This window comes from Phoenix dactylifera, chromosome 1 (genome assembly GCF_009389715.1).
Source record: "Phoenix dactylifera cultivar Barhee BC4 chromosome 1, palm_55x_up_171113_PBpolish2nd_filt_p, whole genome shotgun sequence".
NCBI classification, from domain to species: Eukaryota; Viridiplantae; Streptophyta; class Magnoliopsida; order Arecales; family Arecaceae; genus Phoenix; species Phoenix dactylifera.
In genome coordinates, this window is record NC_052392.1 from 17,421,539 (window position 1) to 17,443,114 (window position 21,576).

Genomic DNA, 21,576 nt, shown 5'->3' on the forward strand with positions numbered 1-21,576 from the left:
GATAATGTTGTCGTTCTAGTAATAACATATCATTTGGTCGCGAACAAGTTTAAGGACTCAAAGATAAATCCTCCTTTATCATAACATAATTCCTAAGGACTTCATTATATAAGAGTTCATTTGAAGATGAAATGATGAATAATGCCAAATAACACTTTATTAATATGTCAATTTATTTACAAAATTCAATCATCAACATGCTGACAATTGACATTTAGGATACAATTCCCAACAGTGACATATATTACAAGTCCACCTCACCAATCAAATTACAATGCTCTTCTATTTCAATGCATATCGATATCCTATCCTTTTAATTTTTCCCCCTCCAAATAAGACTAGAGACTCCATGATACTAGAATTTTGCAACCATAGCAAATGCTTCATTTTATATAAAGTTGGCCCAGGCTAGGTGATGTAAAACCTGGAGTTGCTTTATAAGCTTAGATATTATGACTCGATAGCATGGGCATAGTGGCAGCAATCGGGTAGATTAAATTAGATATGGGTTCGGTCAGATATAGGATAGATCTAAAATCTATCAATTTAAATCTGAACTCAATAATTTTTATTATAAGATGATCCAATCTGATTTACAACAAGTTGAATCAAATTAAAAATGGATAAAAAAATGAGTTAAATATTGCTATCCTTAAATTTTCAAAGCATGCTACAAGTCGAAGAGTATTGTTACACAACTCATAAGAGTATACAATGTCTAGAAGATGGTCAAGCTACAGTATTGGCTAGAGCGGTGCCCGTGAGCTACGATTTAAATTTTATAAAAAAATCCTCTCGAAATGGGTTCGAGTTATATCTTTCGTACGAAAGAATGATTGATCTTCTTTCGCGAGTTCGATCATTGGATTGCATATTGTAATGTTCTTCAAGCACTTTGAACTCATTTATTTATCCATCTGCATAGATTTTAAAGTGAACATGTACGAAAGAATGATTGATCTTCTTTCGCGAGTTCGATCATTGGATTACATATTGTAATGTTCTTCAAGCACTTTGAACTCATTTATTTATCCATCTGCATAGATTTTAAAGTGAACATTGCATATTGCATGATACAATAGAATTCTTGTATCTCCAACCCTCTCCAAATACCCTACTTCGGCAGGATTCGGGCCGCGTGTCTCGCGCTAAAGACGACGCCCATCTGAGCGATGCACACAAATCTCAAAGCGCTCCAAACGCTCCTTTCATCCGCCCTAAACAGCTCTCCAGGCAAGCATTGCGCGATCCAACGGTGGATTTCGCGCGCAAGATACAACTCTGTCCCGTTTGGGCAAACCGACGTGAGAAGAGAGACGACGGCACGTGATCTTTGTTACGCAGACGGGAAAGTTTCCAGATTTTTTTTCGCAACGCTCCCTTCTCTCCACTCTCACGCCAGTTTTTAGGCATTTGCTTTCGCTTTCCACCCGGCCCCTCTCACTTTCCCCTGTCAGCGCTCGAAGCTCTACCGCTGCCCACCGAGCTGTCTCCACCGCCACCTCTCCGCCTGCCGCCGTTGGCCCATCTCGAAGAGAAGGATAGAGAAAAGGGGGAGAAGAAGAGCCACAGAGTCGCAAGAGATTAGGGCAAGATTTCTTCGCTTTTTGGGGCTATTTGCTGCTTAATTGAATTTTTTTACGAATATCTTCTTTTTAACATTTCACTACAATCGCTTCTACTCATACATTGTTATCTTTTTCTCTTTCCTTTCCTGGATTATGCTGGGATTTTTTTTAAAAAAAAGTTTCAGATGGTAGGGCCAAAATCCTCGGTTTTTCTTTTTAATCAAGAGAGGATTTGTTGTGGTAGTTTTGCCTAAACGATTTCTGAAGAATCACAGGATAACGGCGAGTAGATTAATCTATGGCGATAAATATCATGGATTATGCTAGGGTTAATAGATAAAATTTTAGATATTGATGATGTTATTTCTTACTTGGATGCCATGAGACTTACCTGGTTTAGATAAAAGGTGTTCGCTTAATAATTGTATTCCGTTAGATGGACAGAGGTCTTAGATTACGGCATCGTGTAAGTTATCTGTGTTAAAAAAAGTTTGAAAATTAAAATGTGGCCGGCTAATCTGTAAGAGTTTGATTGCTTTCACCGATTTTAGCAGCCAATTAAGTTTACTGTCAATATTTTCTTGCACAAAATCCAGTTAGTAGATGTAGTTTTGAAAATCCGTGGGCTGAGATGCGGATGGAATACTTAATTCTTGGAATACCGTTCGAAGGTGTAAGATGAACATAGGGCGAGAAAGTAGTGGAATTTTTCTTTTTAAGAGGCATTATACGAACAGGTGGATCTAAAATTCTTTCAGAAGAATGAAACTCTTGAATAAGAAGGAACCTGAGTGAGAAATACACGCGCAAGCTTTAATCTATGCGTGGTAGTTGGCATGATTTTATGCAAAAGACTAATGGTTCCTGTGTGTGTGTGTGTATATATATATATGCTAAAAAGTGGACAGCATATCAGTTGTTTCCTCTGCACTGGTCTTGTTTATCCTATGTAGTTTAACTGAGTAGACAAGATGGGACACCGATGGTGGGGTATAACTTTCGTTCTAAGTGCTTTTTTGATGGTGCACTCATGATATTTATGAGCCTTGTATTTAGTATGAGCCCCATGCTGCATGGAAATGGCTATGGCATATGAATGCGATACAATATGTATATTGCTAGGGTTTAAGAATAGTTAAATATATATTCTCTCCATTTAAAAGAATCTACAAAAAGAGGGCGGGCTTTGTCACAATGATGTGGTTGCTTCATTGTAACCTAGGTGCCATGGGTTCGAACACAAAAATAGCCTCTTCACTTTCAGGGTTAAGACTACGTACATTTGACTCTTTCCAAATCGTGCAATGGCAGGAGCCTTATGTACTAGGATGCTCTTTTTTATTTAGAAGAATCTACAAAATATAATAGATTATCACAATAATATATTTTCCACTAGGACGCTCTATAGTCTATATAATAATATCAACCATGGTCGGCGGAACCATCCCGAACCGTTCAGTTCGAAGGCATATCAAACCTTACCGGTGGCAGACCGGGATGGTCCCAGCAACCAAAATGAGAAACCAGCAATAAAGGGAGAGGAGAATGAGAGAGAGAGAGAGAGCGGGGGAGAGAAGGAGAGGGAGAGGAAGAAAGAGAGAGGGACGGTGGTGGCCAGCCGGCGGAGAGCCAAGGAGCCGCACGGAGGGACGGAGTAGGGGATCTGCCTCCGAGACCCCTGTTTGGCAGCCAGCCGGCGGAGGGCTGAGGAGCTGCGCAGAGGGGCGAAGGAGGGGCTCCGCTGGCCTCCTCTCTTTGTCCCTCTCTTTCCCTTCTCTCTCTCTCTTTGCCTCTCCCCCATCCCTCTACTGTGTTAGTACAAGCCCGACACTGAACGATATGAGAGTGTACCGATCCGTACCGTCGGATAACCGGTCTAAGCCCCGGTTCTAGCACAACAATCCTTCATATCAACATTCACAAACTCATCAATTAGTCTCATTCAAATCTATAGAGTACAATCCGTATGATAGCATTAATGTTCTATTGAAAAATAAAGAAAAATCAAAATCATCCATCATGAAAAGCTTAACATTCATCAAAAAATAATCCATCTCCTTGTTCCCTAAAGAATTTGAGAACTACCTAGATATTCATTTTAATTTTAAAATGAAGTTACCTAAATAAGCATAAAGATGCATCTTAATTGTATTCAATAAGTATCGATATAGGATGGCCCAGTGCACGAGGCTCCCACTATTGTGGGGTTTGGGGAAGGTCAGCTGTATACAACCTTATCCCTGCATGCAAAGAGGATGTTTCAATATTTCGAATCCGTGACCTTTAGGTTGCAAATAGCAACCTTGCCGTTGTGCCAAGACTCTCCCTCATCTGATGAGTATCGATATCCGAAATACATTAGCAAGCGATTCCAGGTACCTATTGGTCATACTTTTGGTCAGCACATCCTAAAAGAATCTTATAATCTGCTTGATATGAAACTATTGAACCACACCCAAGTGACCAAATAAGGTTCTCAAACAAATATAAGCAATGTTAGCCCTATTTATGAGATCTCGCTGTTTACCGTCCATAATTATAGGCTTTCACATGTCTCTCAGACAAATTCTTTTAAAAATTCTATTCCATGCTTGAAGTTTCTATCACATAGTTTCTAAACACCTTAGGCAACTTAATAGCTTTGGGTTGCTTCAAAGTTTGTGGCCTCAAGAGAAAAACTTATTTCCTGCTTCTCCATACTAAGGGCATTGTGGGACTTCTTTTTAAATAGTGCTTTTATTTATTTAAAAGACTTTGACATTTTTCAATCACATCACTTTCTATATAAGATTCTTTTGACATGTTCTCCTTCATGAATCATTTCTTCTCCTTCTTAACATTGTTATTGAACTTTTATAATTAAAATAATGAGTAATGTTCTGCATTGATATTTATTTGATATACATCATTGAATTTAATACAGCTTCCGTATTTGATTCATCATTAACCTCTTTAGGTAAGGCAAAATGGAACTATTAAGGCTATCGCTTCTTAGCTCTTTATGTTATCATATAAATATCTTTTTGTGCAGTTTATTATTTTTTTACTGTATAGAGATGAAATCTGATGTTCAAACTTGAATAAAAATTTATGCATAACACTGAAATATTAATTGGTTTCGTAGTATAAATTGTGAAAAACAACATGTTTGCTGGAAGCAGCTAATGATTTATAATTTCTTTTAGTACAATCTTCTTAATTTCTTTTCATACAATCTTTTTGAGATTTATGAAAGCATACTTTTCTTAGAACATTGTTTTTCATAGTCTTAAGTCTGTGGTCAGGAGGAGTTTGCCAATAAACTTTGCTTCTGTATATTTCTGAATGAAATTTATTACGCCTTGGCAGACCTGGTTTTTAAGAAGAGTAACTGGTAAATTTCCAAATTATATTTGTCTTGGAGGGAAAAAACCATGTTTCCACCCCTATGTGCTGGGCATTTTATAGGCGTTGATTTAAATTTAGGAGACAAACTTCCCTTTTAGCTTCACATAGAAATTTTGGTGCTGGTTTTAGTTTTTAATGATTGTATCTCTCCCTTGTCAGACAACTATCACAAATCAGCAGAATGGAACGAACTGAGACACCTTGCATAGTTCAAGCTCTACCAGCCTCCAATAAGAAGGACAAGGAATCACTTACAAAGCCAGTCACTGTTGAAGATAAAGAATCACCATTAAAGCTAGAAAGCACCACTAACAGTCCTCAGACACCATCAAGTTCTCGCTTTACTCGCTCCCAGGCTGCTCCGGACTGGACCACACATGAAATGCTGGTTCTTGTTAGCGAGATTGCTGCTGTGGATGAGGACTGGGTTAAAGCTCTCTCTTCATATCAAAAATGGAAGATGATATCTGACAACTGCGTGGCTTTTGATGTCATCAGGTCTTCTAACCAGTGCAAGAGGAAATGGGAGTCGCTGCTTGCTGATTATTGGAGGATCAGGGACTGGGAGTCCAGATGCGGAGTGGGTTCCTATTGGTGCTTAGAGGGTGAGAAGAGAAAACAATTTGGGCTTCCAGCTTTGTTTGACGAAGAGGTATTTGATTCAATGGATGCTGTTATTAAAGCACAGGAGACTCAATCAAGCTCAAGGGATAGTGATTCAGAAGGCCTTGTTGGTACAGCTGATGTTCAAATGGCTGATGGTGATGACGATTTAGGTATGTTAATTACCTTTTTCTCAGTTATGCCTTACACCATACGAACAGATGCCATTTACTTATTCATGGTGATCATGTATAAGGTTTATCTTTAAGTGGTCCTGAAGATACACCACCGCATTACTTTCCAAACTTATCACTGAGGAAATATGGAAGATGGAGGTGATACATGTAGTTCTTGATATAATCATGAGTTCAGAGGACTTAATTGGTATTGAGGCTCATAATTTCTGAAATCCCATTTCATAGACTCTTCAGCATTTTTCCAGAAAATATTTCCTAAAATTATATAACTCAGACAGCATTCTAGCTGAAGAGATGCTAGTTGTGCAAGCCTAATGTGAAAGCATAATGATTTTAAAAGGCATTTTTGAAGCTATTCTTCAAAATTTTTGACAAGATTCTGACCTTTCTTCATGTTAATGCACGGACTTATTATTAAATAAAAGCATGAATTAAAATTTGTAACTCATTGCCATGTCATGCTTCTATTTGTTAGTTATCTGTTTTAGGCAATTGTACACTTCAAGTTATTTCCATGTAATCTTCTGTACCCCCATAAACATTTCACATATTCAATACCAAATTTCTTTTTCTGTAGTTGATATCTGCTTTTGTTTCTCTTCTATGGTTGTACATCTAGGCTTTATCTGGAGGACTTTAACCTGCAAAATCCTGATTCTTTCCTTTTTATTTTTTGAACAATTTATAAATTAATAATCATAGACTCGAGGAGTAGGAATTCTTTTGTATAAAATGAAGTATAATAAATAATAAGAAAAAATGTTGAGAACAGGATAACTTAAAAAACTCTGCTCAATATAGAAAATGTTGAATATATTGTTTAAGATATTTTCATAATTTGTAAACCAATCTCAGAAACATTTCTTGAAGATCATAACTTCCTTCTTAGCAAAAAAAAAAAAAAAAATCATAACTTCCTTTTCAGGATTATAAAAGCATAATGTTGTGGTAAGCCCAAATGAAGATATCTTGGATGACATGGTAAACAGGTCTTCTAGCTGTTTGAGGGAAATTATATTTCTTCTTTCGAGAAAACTACAAAGAACCTCCCATGATTTATTTAAATATTTTTTTTCTTTTCACTTGAAGTAATAGTTCTGTTTCCAGCTTGCCCACCACTACCAAAGATGGAAAATGACGTACGGACATAAATTTTTAAGAAAGTTTTATGTTACTTCAACCCTAAATTTCTTTTTTAAACTATTGTAAAATTATACATTTGAAGATTGCATTACATAATTAGCACAACCATAATTAATACAACCAAGTACCTATGTGAAGATGCTTGAGTTATGTAAAAGCAAATTCCCACAGCAGTGGATGTTTTTTCCTCAAGTTTTATATATTTGAATCCCGGCCTGATCAGTTTTGGTTGTTATTCTCAATGTACATGTCCATGTCTGTTTTTCAAAATTTAGGTTCTGGGGAGAAAGAACCTAACGAGACTTTGACAAACACAGATAAAGGACGAGATATGGCCATGAAGCTGCAGGAGGATGCTCAACATATACATGCCATACTGAAAGGAGAGCTAGAGGATAGTTCTAGTCAGGTTCGTGCTCCTGTGGATTTGACAAAACCTAATGCTATAGAGACCGAGTTCACCAGGCGACAAGCCAATGAGCTCATCAAGGCTTTTGGGAGCCTTGTAAGCACTCTTAATCAGTTTACTGAGCTGATCAAGGATGGTGAATGTGAAGGAATTAAACCCGTAACTTCAACGGCACAGTGATCCAGTTCTTTTCATGAAGTTTTGGCTGTTTGAGCTCCTATCTTCATGAAGGCCTTCTAACAAAATGCATAGGTGCAATGGATCGATCACTATCGCACTGGCTTCAGATCTCTGTCTGGAGCACTAAAGTGGGGATGGTGAAACTTATCATAAGAGAAACTAAGGTAGACATACTATGCTTTTTCCACTAGAAAGAAGATCTGACTCTTGAGAACCTTCATATTTCCTGCTACCTTCATCTGGTTGCTATAGCGCTATCATCAATGTCAAAAAATGCAAAGTATTTGTGTGAGGGCGGTAACTGAAAGCAATAGCAGGAGCTGTCTGCAATGAGGAGGCTAGTTATCAGGAGGCCTGGCAATGGCCTAGGTGAGGGAGCTGCTGTAACCTCTTGTCATCTTGGTTACTTTCTTTATTAAGACCTACCCTCGACTGCCATAGGGCACTGTTAAAGTAATTAGAATCCTCTCTTGTGCTGCTTTACCTTCTATTAATAGATTTTTTAAATCTTAATGCAAGCTTTGCCGCACTGAAAAGAACTTTCATGAACAGATGAACTTGTAAAGCTTTCAGACTTTTTCTTGTCTTCTCTAGAAAGCAAGGGCGAGAAGCCATTGATTTCTTCACGGGTGTGATTCTTCATAGTTAATATCAGAAAACTTTTTGGTTTCATGATGAGGTAAAAGTGGATCTTTATCATTTATACAAGCAAATATCAGAAAAATATTGAATTAATGCAATCACATTTGCTGGGAGTATGAAATTATGAAACTGTACATGAATTTCAGCTCGTGTGGGGACAGGTCTATGAAATTTCTTATAGTCTTTCCCAGCTGTCACCAAGCAGCTGAACTGTTATTTTAGTGATAGCTGTTGTGTGAATTCAGTGGTTAGCCTGTCTACATCAAAGTTGGTGAATTCCCCGCTCTTTGTCAAGCTGGTGTAAGCTATGATCTTTCTTTTCTTTTTTTCCTTTTTTTTGAGGAAGGTGTAAGCTATGATCTGGCTTATTGAAATGGTTTTAGTCGTGCCTAAACTGTCTTGCCTGCCGAGATACGTAGGCAAGAAGAGCTTCACCAGTTGTGCAACCGAATGCATCCTTTTTAACTGGGTCCAAGATTATAGAGAAGAGCCTCATTTTTGTGCCCTGCTTCAGAGTGCGAAATTTTAATCCATCTTGATAGTGTCTTTTTTAGATACGGGGAAAAAAAAAACGGTCTTTGTGAAGTGGTGAAGAATTGCATGTTGAAATAACAGAAGAAAGATTTACATTCATGAGTGTTTCAGCCCGTAATTATTGTCAGGTTTAACACAGATTTTTAAACCATGCGTTGGTGAATCCTGGTGATTTTAACTGTTAGATCAATATTCTGAGATTGGATTGGATATACCCAAGAGAAATTTTATGCCTCTCCTTTTGGCTACCACTCTAATCATCAGACAGCTTTTAGTTAAATAATTAATATTAAAATCATGTCTAAATATACATAAAATAATAATATGACAACAATAATACCAACAAAAGATCCCTGTCCTCAATAAGGCATGGATCTAAACAAAATCTCCACTCATCGTCGCCACGCTCAGTGAAATGACGACAGCAAGAAATCAAGCACGCAGCACAGAGTGTCACCCATATGTTTAGACTAAAATTAAAACTAGAAATTGGTGGCTTTGGGTGGGGCAAAGTTTGGGTGCATAAACTGAAGCTAAGAAATTGGAGGGCCGGCCTTGGATCTCTCTCGGGACAGCTAAAAATCCCATGGACGCAGGAGACCCCGTCAAATCTCTCAACCCCATTCTCTCTTATTCGGTCGCCTTTCTCACCAACCTATTCTTGGGCCCCCACGCCGACTCCACCATCCCTCCCCAAAGCCATGTATTCAAAACTAATCTGCCTTCTCCTCATCCCCACCACCCATAACACCAATAGCCTCGCCACCCCTGACCCCTCCTCGACGCGCTAGCCCCACCGCCACCGCGCCATGGCCGGACGGGCCTCGCCATGGCCTCTACGGCTCCTCATGGTCCTCCTCACCCTGGCGGCATCCCTCCGCCTCTCCCATTCCAAGGACGTCGACGTCCTCCTCAAGTTCAAGGAGAGGCTGGCCCCCAATGGCGGCGACGCCGTGCTGCGTAACTGGGTCGCCGGCTCGACACCATGCGAGGGGAATGTCTCGCTGTGGACCGGCGTCATCTGCGACTCCGGGGATGTCTATGGGCTGCAGCTCGAGCACATGAAGCTGGCGGGCAAGCTGTCGATCGACGTCCTCGTGGACCTGCCGGTCCTCCGCACCCTGAGCTTCATGGGCAACGAATTCGAGGGGCCGATGCCGGACATCGCGAAGCTGCCTGCGCTGAAGGCGATATACCTGTCCAACAATAGGCTCTCCGGTGGGATAGCCGACGGCCTGTTTAAGAAGTTCCGGTCGATGAAGAAGGTGCACCTGTCGCACAACCAGTTCACCGGAAGGATCCCGACGTCGCTCGTCGGGCTGACGAGGCTGCTGGAGCTGAGGCTGGACGATAATAACTTCGAGGGGCCGATACCGGATCTGCGGCAGCCGGGGCTGTACCTGATGAACATCTCCCATAACAATCTGGAGGGACCAATTCCAGCTGGGCTCAGCAAGATGCAAGCTAGCATGTTTGAAGGTCAGTATTCTTTCAATTCTTGTCGTTCTTAATTTCTTCAGTATATGTGTGTGTGTGTCTCTCTCTGTGTATATATATAGATGTGCATGCATGCATGCATGCATGGGGAGATTTAACATAGAATTTATCTCAAAGGAGGAAATGGTGATGCAAATTAGCAATAAACACTTTCACGGAGATTTTGATTAGAATGAAGCAAGCAATATTGAAGGGAGGGCCCAGCATTGTTCCAAAGTTATTGCCTTATTGGAAATTAGATGGCTATGGCTCCAAACAAGACTGCCTAAGACAATGAGACATGAGAGGTGGAGAAGGCTTGCGTATTAGCACTTTGCAGCACAAAATTGAAAGGAAGTTAGAGAGCTATTGGCTTGGTAAATTTATTGTGCATTGGAGTTTATTAGATTTGACTTGCCTTGTCCAATAAGCTGTTTGCAGGATAAGGCGAGTTACAGCCTGCTGATTAAGAAACCGGAACTCAACGTGAAAATATTAAAAGGAAAAACATACTTTCAGCCAGCATATATAAATTAGTAGTCTAATTTACAACAATATCGGGGGCATTTACTACCGAATACCGGAATATGTTTGATGAAGAAATTATTTGATGCCAAAACTACAGGTTTTGATCAAATAGTTTCCAATTGCTTGTGGATTATAATGAAATTAAGGTAGAGAAGAAAGGTTCTTAATTTTGATCAAGATTGTTCTGCAAGGAATCAACTCAAAAACTTACACGTTCCTTGAAAGTCTAACCGCTGCTCGGCAGTAACCAGAAACAAATGCTTGAAGAGCGATGAAGAAGATTGCATGCTAGTCAAACTGTTTTTTGTTAATCCATAAAGCTCCCCAAGAAAAAGATTAATTAAAAAACATTACAGATATATTGCTAGTTTTTAACTGCAGATCCAACTTATTTACTCACCAAAAGAAACAAAAGAATGATATGTTCATGGAACAATAACTAATAGAGAGTACTTATCATGAACTGCGTAAGATTTTACATATAAATGAAGAGCTTAAATAACAATTGGAAATGAAGTAGATATTTAGAAATAGTAACTAGAGGTTACAGAGGAAAAGAGGAGAACACAAGGCGGAAGCAGTAAAGGCAACGCTAGCACACATGTGGGAGCTAGGCATTAGTATTCCTAAGTGAGGACTCGCTTCAACACAGTTGGTGGAAAAGAAAAAAAATTTATACGATCGCATCAGAGTGTTGGCTTAGAATTTGAATGAACGATGCATGAAACACATCGCTGACTGAAGAAGTTAAAATGCCAACAAACTGAAAAGCTTCCAAAAGTTCCCTTCTTTTTGGTTTTTAGATGGCATCTGACTCGGTATTATCTGTGTAGGCAACAAAAATCTTTGCGGTCCACCACTTGATATCTCATGCGGATCATCACAAGCAGAACCATCATCATCATCGGAGAAGCTCTCCCCTGCTCTTCTAGTTATCATCATAATGATAGCCATCGGGGTACTACTCGCAATCATTGGCGTGATCTTTTTCATGCTCCGCCGTCCTCGCAAACAGATGGAACCAGGTCTTATTTCACACAGCATAACCAGGAAGATCGGTCCTTCAGATGCAGAGAAGCTGGAACAGGGCTCGGTGGAGTCCAGCGGAGGAGCGAAGAAGGTCGCAAAGGAAGAGCATGGGAAGCTGATGTTTGTTAAGGAGGGGGCTCAGAGGTTTGAGCTACAGGATCTGCTCAAGGCTTCAGCTGAGGTGCTGGGCAGTGGGAACTTTGGGTCCTCGTACAAGGCCGTCCTTTTCGATGGTCCGGCGGTGGTCGTCAAGAGGTTCAACAAGATGAATGGGGTAGGGAGGGAAGACTTCCAGGAGCACATGAGAAGGCTGGGGAGATTGTCTCACCCCAATCTGCTGCCTCTGGTGGCCTACTACTATAGGAAGGAGGAGAAGCTGCTGGTCACTGACTACATCCCTAATGGGAGCTTGGCTCACATGCTCCACGGTAAGCCTCTCATTCCAGTGTCAGTTTTAGTTTCTAAACTTTTTAATGGCTCACAATAACGTTTACATATATACATGCATGCATGCATACATACGTACGTACATGCATATGTTACGTACATATAAGAGCTCCTTATTCATGCTGAGTTCTTTGTTCTTTTTTCTTCCTTTTGTTTTCTTCTTTTGAGAGAAGCACGCACGGTACTTTTTCACGATACGTACTGATCTAGATCATGTTACCTATCAGAAGTATCTGACATATAGCAATGTACGTATTCTTTAGCGTGTACATTTGTATGTTTAGTATCACAGATGCATATTTGAGTACAGAAATACGCAAACTTTTATGATAAATGGCCCAAAAGATGCTAGCTCATGCTACAGATCTAAATTTTAAATCGCAGAAGAAATTGACGCTTGCTGAATTCCATCGATCCAAAACCATGCACTCTCTGAAATTTTCCGACACAAAGTATAATGCTTGCTTGCATGCGTTCTCGAGCTGAACTTTTCATGATTTATGGAGCAAAAGATGCTGGATTGAATACAAATAAAAATTTTTAAGGATGTAGATTGAACTAATGCCACAACCAAGCTATTAATTACCCTCCTAACGTGGTATGTCCCTTCGCAGGTAGAGGCGGCTCGAACCTTCCACCGCTCGATTGGCCTACACGCCTAAGAATCGTCAAGGGTGTAGCAAGAGGCCTCGCTTTCCTCTACGAGGAGCTCCCCATGCTGACTCTACCTCATGGCCATCTCAAGTCCTCAAATGTGCTTCTCAACGACTCCTACGAGCCCCTCCTGACGGACTACGCCCTCGTCCCGGTGATGAACCAGACGCATGCCTCGCAGATCATGGTGGCCTACAAGTCCCCGGAGTGTGCAGAAGGCGGCAGACCATCGAGAAAGAGCGATGTATGGAGCTTTGGTATATTAATTCTGGAGATCCTGACGGGGAAGTTTCCAGCCAATTATCTCCGGCAGGGGCGAGCGGGCACGGACTTGGCGAGCTGGGTGAACTCCGTCGTGAGAGAAGAGTGGACCGGCGAAGTCTTCGACAATGAGATGAGTGGGGCCGAGAATGGCGAGGGAGAGATGTTCAAGTTGTTGCAGATTGGATTGGGTTGCTGCGAGATGGATGCTAAGAAGAGGTGGGATCTGAGCATGGTGCTCGAGAAGATCGAGGAGTTGAGAGAAAAGGAGAATCGTGAGGAGGGCTCTTCATTTGCTAGCGAGGGCCAAGCGAATACCTCGAAAGCTATGACCGAGGATGAGCTCTTTTTCTCTACAAATAACTGATGAGTATCTCAGTGACGAAAGCTTTGAGACGATGTGTGTTCGAGCATTTACATTTCAATTTGAAACACTTTTAAGGTGGATTAGTGATGGCATAGCTTGCTTTCTTCTCTATAAATGTTTGAAGTGCGGTAAAGTAGTAGATTCGTAATAGTTTGATGTGTTGTAGGATTTGAGCTTGAGTTACCCATTTTCTCCGCGTTTCTCTTTATGCTTCAAGTTTTCCTCAATGAATTCATAAAATTGCAGAGCCAAACTTAAATCAAACTCCACAGAACTGCTTGTGAGCATAAGTGAATCTGCTTTCGTGAATTATTTATCTAAAAGTCATTCTCATTTCACTAGGGACTGCTTTATTTTTTAGTTACCACACCACCGAAGAAAGCCAATTCTGATTGGATTATAACTCTTGGCTACTAAGAAGTGATAATAACGGTTGTTAGTAAAATATTGATTAGATTTAACAAGGCGGTAGAGTCTGCGCATTCAAAACTTTATATCCTTAATTTTTTTTTGTGTGTCAATGCGTGTTAGCCAAATATATATCAGGATCATGCCAACATACTTTAATAGAGAGGATCAAAATTGCTTAAGTCGATGACCATTAGCTTCAAAAGATCAAAAATAATGTTGAGTCAGATTTTTAATCAAAATTTATATATTAGAATGAATATTAAGATTTATAAATTATTATTATTTTGATATAATCTGCATTATAAGATCCGTCCTATACGGTTACATTTTGAATTTAGAGCGTCACAGATTTGGTAATGGTGTGTCATGCTTTTGAATTTGGGACGGATCGGAAGTACCCTTCTCTCACGCATAAAGTGGAAATAACCGCCCCGGCCAGAACCAAATTAAGCCGCCCCTCCCTGCCACTTGAAACAATATCATCACTTCCTTCACCTCCACACCTCCCGGAGGGCGGTTTCCAAGAATTCAGAAATCCTAGCTCCGAATCGAGAACCGCCGAAGGCCTCGGAGCTTCGCCGGAGGCTCCGCCATCGCGCCGGTAGCGCAGGACTGGTCTTCAAGAACGAGTTCTTCGATCGCCAAGAACTCGAGCGCGGCGTCCGAAGGCGATCCTAAAGCAGGAGCGGTTGGCAATGGCGATCTAAAGGATCGGTTTGGCGAGGGCAACGATCTTGGTGGGGAGAAGAGGGCGCAGGACTCGTCTTCAAGAACGAGTTCTTCGATCGCCAAGAACTCGAGCGCGGCGTCCAAAGGCGATCCTAAAGCAGGAGCGGTCGGCAATGGCGATCTAAAGGATCGGTTTGGCGAGGGGAACAATCTTGGCGAGAAGAAGAAGGCGCAGGACTCTTCTTTAAGAACGAGCTCTTCGATCGCCAAAAACTCAAGCGCGCGTCCGAAGGCGCTTCTAAAGCAGGAGCGGTCGGCAGTGGCGATCTAAAGGACCGCTTTGGCGAGGGGAACGATCTTGGTGAGGAGAAGAAGGCGAGTTCGCTGCCCCTTCTGCTGCGGTGGAGTTCCAGTAGGGTTTGTGGACCGGCCTTCCGCTCCGCTGCGCGCTGTTTTCACTCGGCTCTTGTTTTATTCCGATGATCAAAGTCAAGATCTTTTCTTTTTCTTCCCTTCTTCTTCCTCTTGGGTAGGATATCTGGATTCTTCTTTTAATAAAGAATTTCTAGTTCTCTGCATTAGAGGCTTTTCGCTTCAATAGATAGCACAAATACCACTGCATATTTCTTGGTTGTGCGTTCAACATCATGGATTGCATTCTGAGGGCTGCACTCCTTAATGCGGATTGCCATATTTTGCGTTGTATTCTCTCCATTCTTTTAGATCCCTTATCACCACTGTCTTCTGAGAAAGGGACTTAAAAGGGGAACGCGTTACCTGGACTAGGGCTGTTAACGAGCTGAGAGGCTCGAGCTCGGTTCGTTTCACAAATCCTCGGACTCAGGCTCGGTACCAAGCTTTGTATTAGGCTCAAGCTCGGGCTTGCTTGGGAGGCTCGGGCTCGGGCTCGGCTCGGCTCGTTAACAGGCCAGCTACCGACACCACCTTCTCCCCACTCTGATGGGGAGCCAACATCCCCACCGGAATTCAGGAACCGTCGGATCCAAGGAGTTCCACACCAAAAAAGACAAAATGGAAACAAATCCGAGAATAGAAGAAAACGAGAATCGCATCGAAAGTCTAGGATTTGGGAGGAGGTACCTCTTTTGACCGGCGATGTCCCAGATCTGAGCATCGGAAGTCTTCCTCTTCCGCTTCTCCTCCTCAACCTTCTTTTCCCCCTCCTCCTCCTCTTCCCCTTTCTCCGCCTCCCTGCTCGCCTCTCCTCCGACCATCGCCTCCCCCACCACTGGATCCCTCACCGCCTCTCCCTCCCCCTAAGGAGATCTATCCTCCGAACTCTTCTTCTTCTCCTCGAGCATTTCGAAAACCATCGGATCGAAGAGACCCTAGAGCCTAGAGGAAAGCGGGGATTGTATGAGAGGCTGAGAGCCGAGGGTTTTAGACTAAAATAGGATGAGGTGGCAGGGGTCGGGGAGTAGAAACGGCCAAATGGGGCGATGGATGGCCAGGATGGGTTTGAAATTTAATTTGGGCTTACGAGCCCAAACGAGTTGCTCGGGCTCGGATTTAAACGGGCCTCATTTTGGATTCGGGCTTGGGCTCGTTTGACTAACGAGCCAAGCTCGAGCCGAACTTTTACTGGGCCGAGCCCGAATAGCTCGGCTTGTTAACAGGCCTAACCTGGACCCTTTCTCGGATAAAATTAGTTTCATGGTCAAACTTAATTACCAATTAAGTACTTAAAATATGTCAATGATAGTGCCTCACTTCACAGAAAATTTAGTGTGTTGCATCTGAGGTTTTTTTTTTCCATGAAACTCTAGAGTTTGAAACTTGATTTGTGGAAACCTCTTATAAACGTTTCGATTGGAAAATCTTCCTACTTAAAATTATATATGTAAGACGTAAAATAAGGATATATGAAACAGAATTCATATTTCCATTTTCTACATAAAGTTAAAGACAAGAAACTTTTATCGTATGAGCTACATGTTCACCTCGTTTTTGAGTAGTTATTAAATTTTCACTCATTCTCTCTCTCTCTCTCTCTGCTTTTACTAAAACGGACCATTCATACAGTTTTAGTACAAATACATTCAAGAAGGTTAGAAAACAATAAGTTCCAGTGCGTTCTAGACAATTTCCTCTTTCTAACCCATTGGGCATCTCCGGAGTAATTAGCCACATACGAGATCATCCAGTCCGTAATTTAATTAGCCTCTCTGAACACGTGCTTGGCCTAGAAGGCCACGCCGCCACTGCTTCTTAAGATTCGTTATATTCTCCCTCTTCTTCTGGCCTCTATGAATTATGAAGGCCACCTTCACCTGATTGCATTCCTTTTGCTGATTGTCAGTGTGACGCTGTCAAGTGTTGCTTACTGCCATTGGTGCCTCTGTATGTAGATAGGGGTAGGAGATGCTATATATCTTAAGGGTCCACACAATTGAGGTACATGTTGAAAATAAGCAAAAGCATGAAATGGACATATTCATGGAAAAGGGTTTAACCAGGTAGGGTTATATACCTTGATAGACTTTCATAAAAAGATATTTGAGGAGCTACTTGGCAGAGAACGGGCAAGATTTTGACGGTGCTGACTACGGGAGACGTGTTGCAGGATGGTTGTCTTTATGTTCTGGTAATCCTGCACCTGCCTTCGATTTACGAATGCCCTATTATGTGTGCCTGAAGTCATATATATGATAACTATGGATAATAAGACTTTGAAGCACTAAAGTCTTAACATGTGTAGAATTATCAGCACATTTTGAAGTCAAATAAACATATATGGCAGGTCTAAGAGCTAATAATTCTCGATGAGTATCAATAAATTTATCAGATCACTGAACTCATCTTTGACTGATCCATTTTTCAAGTTAGCCCAGGCCATGAAGCACAACCCAGGGCTTCTCTAGATGGTAAAGGTAGTGGATCCTGTAGAATCACCGAGTGGATAGTACGAATTGATGGTGGTGGTGCTTTTATAATATTTTGAATCTAATTGATTTTGGCTAAAATTTTGATGATGCGTGACTGTGACTGTCATTGCTGACAGTTGTTTAACCATGTTGATGAAACATACTGCTGTTAATATGATTCGTTTTCTATATAATCATGCTATTGCCCTGATTATCTGATGACATTTATGGTGGAGCCATGCAGGTCTCTTGAACCTCCTCGAGATACCGTCAATTTGTTTGCCCTATTGCCTCGACCCATGGATACAGGCTAGGGGTTGAAACCTGAAAGCCGTCGTCGAGATTTTCTTCTCTTATGCATCAAGCTGCCGTGTGGCCATTTTGGCCACTGGCCGGCCTAGTGGCAGCAAATGCAGATTCTGCGGTACAAGCCTATGGTGGATTGGACGAGACAAAAACTTTGTCCGGAGCGTTCAACTAAGTTCCCAAGGTATGCACAAATCGTTGTGATCGCTCTCAGACAAGCCTACCTTTTTATGCACAATTATAATTTTATCTCTTGAAAAAGGAAAACAGAGGAAAAAAATTTTGGGAAAAAAAAAGGAATAGAATTTAGACAGGTAGCTTTTATGTGTTGCTACAGTTTTGGGACTTGCTGTATGCCAACCGGGCTGGCGGGCTGATACATAACAAAATAAAAGATTTTTTTTTTTGCTATTGGTCTGAGTAGATTTCATTGTCACCATTGTTTTAGAAATCATTTTGCCCTGATTTTTTAATTTAATCTGATATGTTAGCAATTCAATAATTCGATGTACTTTTTGTGACCTACAAAATCCCAAAAATGGAGGGTCCTTTGTTTTCTCTCTCTTATCCTTTTGGAATGAAGCTGCATTGGTTTTCCCAGTCCTTCTCTTAAAGAAAAAGATATACAGATTCATGACTTTACTGCTATAAGCTGCTATATATATATATATAAGACTGAATGATGGCCTGTTCTAGATGTAGCAGCGTTCATGGCTGCTAAAAATGTGAGGGCTTTCAGAGTAACATGAGTGCGAAGTTGAAGCTCGCCCACCTGCAATATAGCTCGCAAACTAACCTCGACGAGCACCATCTGTTGGCAATACACACACGTACACATTTAGTTCTCAATTGAAGAATCCTCCTTGCAAGCAGGAATCATGCAGTTTGGTGGGCCAGAGGCTATCATTGGGTCTTTATAGCCTTCTTGTGATCAGTGCTTTCTATCCGTCCTAAAGATGACTCGTCAGGGACACGTCTGTAACATCCATCTTGCTTGGAGTATCTATTCTCTGCCTCTGCGGTCCGACGGGGAATTTATCTTCATCCCTTCCCTCTGCTATGCTCAGAAAATTAGGGAAGAATATTAGTGGAATATTACTCGGGAGCCAAGTTGACTGACGCATACGAAATTATCTTGTTGGATTTATTCCTCTAAGCCACGTATCCTCCTGTGCGACTTTTAAATCATGCATCTAAACCGGGTTAGAAGAATACAGCTCTTCCAGTGCGACTGTCCTGCTTTTTGAGAAGGCCGGGGAGGAGAAAGGGAACTTGAAGAGAGGAGCTCTACAATTTTTGATGATGGCAAGGCATGGCAAGGACATGGAAGGAGAGATTCATCGATCGATTTTAGCTGTGGCAGGGGTTGAGTTCCTCCTCTCTGGTGAAGAAAGGGTAACAGGGATCATCTTCCTCGCTTTTTGTCTAATATAATCCTTTAGACAATTGATCTGTCTGGCTAATGTTTGTTCATACCAGCAATTTATTAAGAAAGACTTTTGATTGAATTTGATTTCATTACATTGAAGAAAATTGATTTTATCATTGCAACTATATAAGCTATAACCTCTTAATGTAAACCTTGATTTTCTTTCTAGGATACTTTTACCTTTTCCTTCTTTTTCTTTTTTTTGATGAAAGATTGCTACAAGATACATACTGTAGGTCAGCTGGTTCTATTTTATCATGCTTTAACATTCATTTAACAAGAGCTCGAGCAGAGGTTCTGAAACTTTCCTTTCGGGACTTGTTACCAGGTGCCGCTGTCGTGCATCGAAGGAAAGAGCATCTGCTTCTTCTTTTCAGCAAACTGGTGCCGGCCCTGCCGGAACTTCAGCCCTCACCTGGTCCAGCTCTACACCACCCTCAAGACCCAGGGAGAGAAGCTTGAGATCGTCTTCGTTTCCTTGGACCGCGACGAGAACAGCTTCTTGGACCACTTCAAGCATATGCCATGGCTCGCCGTGCCCTTCGACATCAACATAAGGAAACGGTTATCCCGTCGCTTGCTCATTGAACACATCCCATCGTTGATTCCATTGGCCTCCGACGGAAGGACCGTGAAAGAGGATGCAGTTCAGCTGGTCGAGGACTTTGGGCCCGACGCTTTCCCCTTTGGTGCTGAGAGAAGAAAAGAGCTGGAAGCCATGGATGAGGCTAAGCGCCACGGTGGAAAATTAGAAGAGCTCCTGGGGTGTGGAGGAAGAGATTATGTCATCTCAGGAGATGGCGCAAAGGTAAATCTCATTGCCTGATGTGTATGCATGCATTCAGATGGAGTCGAGCTCTGGAAGATGAATCCCATGGTCTAATGTATGTGCGCTTGGCTTCCACCAGCATCCTAATATATTCTGAATGGTACCTTAGCAATCAATATTGATTTAGTTAGGATAACGATTTGTGCTGCACAGTGCTGTACAATAGCCACTATATCATCGAATTACAGAGATGGGCAGCTATCAAACAAAATGATTTTATGTGCCGTGCAATGGAGCATCATGGTATATAACCGTCCATCTCCTGATGTTGGCCATACAACACCATGTGGTGCAAAATGCGCACCCAGTTGATTTTTTGGAAAGGGAGAATTAATTTTAACATCCAAAATTCATGTAATATGATAGAGAGCAGGGCTGATTGACAAAGAATAGCAAGATTCCTCCACCTGCATGCATGAAGCTGCATCAATATCTGCCATCGATTACATGCTTTGATATAACAACAAAGCAACAGGAAGTGGTTTTACAAAGAAAGCATATTTTGCTACGTACTTCACACACCAGCAGATCAACCGATTTTTTTTTTAATCAGAAAATTACTTGTTCGTCTAAAATTCTCTCTTTTTCCATTTTTCTAGATTCTCATAGCTGATCTTGTGGGGAAAACAATCGGCCTCTACTTTGGAGCACGGTGGTGCCCGCCGTGCCGCGCGTTTACATCGATGCTCGCAGAGGCGTACAACGAGCTCAGAGATGCGAGAAAGGAGAGCTTCCAAATTATTTATATCTCCACCGACAGGGACGAAGATGAATTCCAAGCAAGCCTGGAGGAGATGGCGTGGTTGGCGATACCTTATGCGGACAAGACCAGATACGACCTCAGCAGGATCTTCGACGTGAAGGGCATCCCTAGGCTTGTCCTCCTCGGAGATGACGGGAAGGCCCTCGAAGCCGATGGGCGGGCCATGATCTCGTCCTACGGTGCCAAGGCCTTTCCCTTCACCGAGTCGAGGGCCGCCGAGGTGGAGGCGGCCCTGAGGAAAGAAGGAGAAGGGCTGCCTGGCCGAGTCAAGGACCCCAGGCATGAACACATGCTGAAGCTGGATGTGGCAAAAGCTTATGTTTGCGATGCATGCAGACGTCGGGGGAGACACTGGGCCTTCTCGTGCGATCGTTGCAACTTCGATCTCCACCCAGCTTGCGTGGAACAAATCGAGCAATAAATCATGTCCATGTGTCTGAAAGTAACAATGGCAAAGATTAATCACACACATATATATATATATACATATATCATAATAGACAATAATAGGACAGGTTAATTATCGCATATCTAGACTTGGTTTGTTCAATTACCTGCTCTTCAATCTAGTTTGAATTAGTTTGAGAGGAGTTTACTGTCATCAGCTGCTTCTAATAGCCAGGCATTCATCGAATGCTCCATCCCTCTCAATCAGACAAATATGTTTTCCTTGAAATGAGTGGATGGGAAATCTAATGATAAGAAAGGAGAATCAACTTATGCAATGAGATTTTAGTTTTCTCGATCAACTAGTAGCCAACAACCTTCCAATTATGGAGATTGAAGAATTTCTTACCTGTAGTATAGGAAACATAAATTTGAGCTTTGCCTAGTTCTTTTTTTGGTATAGCCAAGATTC

The 21,576-nt window shown here is 41.7% G+C and overlaps 3 protein-coding genes across 4 annotated transcripts; all 3 read left to right on the forward strand.

The window, feature by feature from the left end:
* Positions 1-1,329: 1,329 nt before the first annotated feature.
* Positions 1,330-8,113, forward strand: LOC103701445. 2 transcript variants are annotated; one of them, XM_008783490.3, is made up of 3 exons: positions 1,330-1,589; positions 5,115-5,731; positions 7,174-8,113. In XM_008783490.3, the coding sequence occupies exons 2-3, from the start codon at positions 5,137-5,139 to the stop codon at positions 7,485-7,487; spliced, it is 909 nt and encodes a 302-aa protein (XP_008781712.1). In that variant the 5' UTR covers positions 1,330-1,589; positions 5,115-5,136; the 3' UTR covers positions 7,488-8,113. The 2 variants fall into 2 exon arrangements, with proteins under 2 accessions (XP_008781712.1, XP_008781713.1); XM_008783491.3 differs by having other exon boundaries at positions 7,216-8,064.
* A 158-nt stretch (positions 8,114-8,271) lies between these two features.
* LOC103701446 (pollen receptor-like kinase 5) lies at positions 8,272-13,575 on the forward strand. The gene is made up of 3 exons (XM_008783492.4): positions 8,272-10,142; positions 11,501-12,124; positions 12,758-13,575. The coding sequence occupies exons 1-3, from the start codon at positions 9,473-9,475 to the stop codon at positions 13,423-13,425; spliced, it is 1,962 nt and encodes a 653-aa protein (XP_008781714.2). The 5' UTR covers positions 8,272-9,472; the 3' UTR covers positions 13,426-13,575.
* Positions 13,576-18,518: 4,943 nt separating this feature from the next.
* Positions 18,519-21,243, forward strand: LOC103701447 (probable nucleoredoxin 3). Its single transcript, XM_008783494.3, has 3 exons — positions 18,519-19,091; positions 19,454-19,933; positions 20,554-21,243. Exons 1-3 carry the CDS (start codon positions 18,996-18,998, stop codon positions 21,136-21,138), a joined length of 1,161 nt encoding a protein of 386 aa, XP_008781716.1. The 5' UTR covers positions 18,519-18,995; the 3' UTR covers positions 21,139-21,243.
* Positions 21,244-21,576: the final 333 nt, after the last annotated feature.

Excerpts from the sequence above, each read along its gene's own strand:
- LOC103701445 (XM_008783490.3), top strand. The coding sequence starts at position 5,137 with ATGGAACGAACTGAGACACCTTGCATAGTTCAAGCTCTACCAGCCTCC. Across the intron at positions 5,732-7,173 it reads TGATGGTGATGACGATTTAG|GTTCTGGGGAGAAAGAACCT; the intron begins GTATGTTAATTA and ends TTCAAAATTTAG.
- LOC103701446 (XM_008783492.4), top strand. The coding sequence starts at position 9,473 with ATGGCCGGACGGGCCTCGCCATGGCCTCTACGGCTCCTCATGGTCCTC. Across the intron at positions 10,143-11,500 it reads GCAAGCTAGCATGTTTGAAG|GCAACAAAAATCTTTGCGGT; the intron begins GTCAGTATTCTT and ends TTATCTGTGTAG. Across the intron at positions 12,125-12,757 it reads CTTGGCTCACATGCTCCACG|GTAGAGGCGGCTCGAACCTT; the intron begins GTAAGCCTCTCA and ends GTCCCTTCGCAG.
- LOC103701447 (XM_008783494.3), top strand. The coding sequence starts at position 18,996 with ATGATGGCAAGGCATGGCAAGGACATGGAAGGAGAGATTCATCGATCG. Across the intron at positions 19,092-19,453 it reads TCCTCTCTGGTGAAGAAAGG|GTGCCGCTGTCGTGCATCGA; the intron begins GTAACAGGGATC and ends ACTTGTTACCAG. Across the intron at positions 19,934-20,553 it reads TCTCAGGAGATGGCGCAAAG|ATTCTCATAGCTGATCTTGT; the intron begins GTAAATCTCATT and ends CCATTTTTCTAG.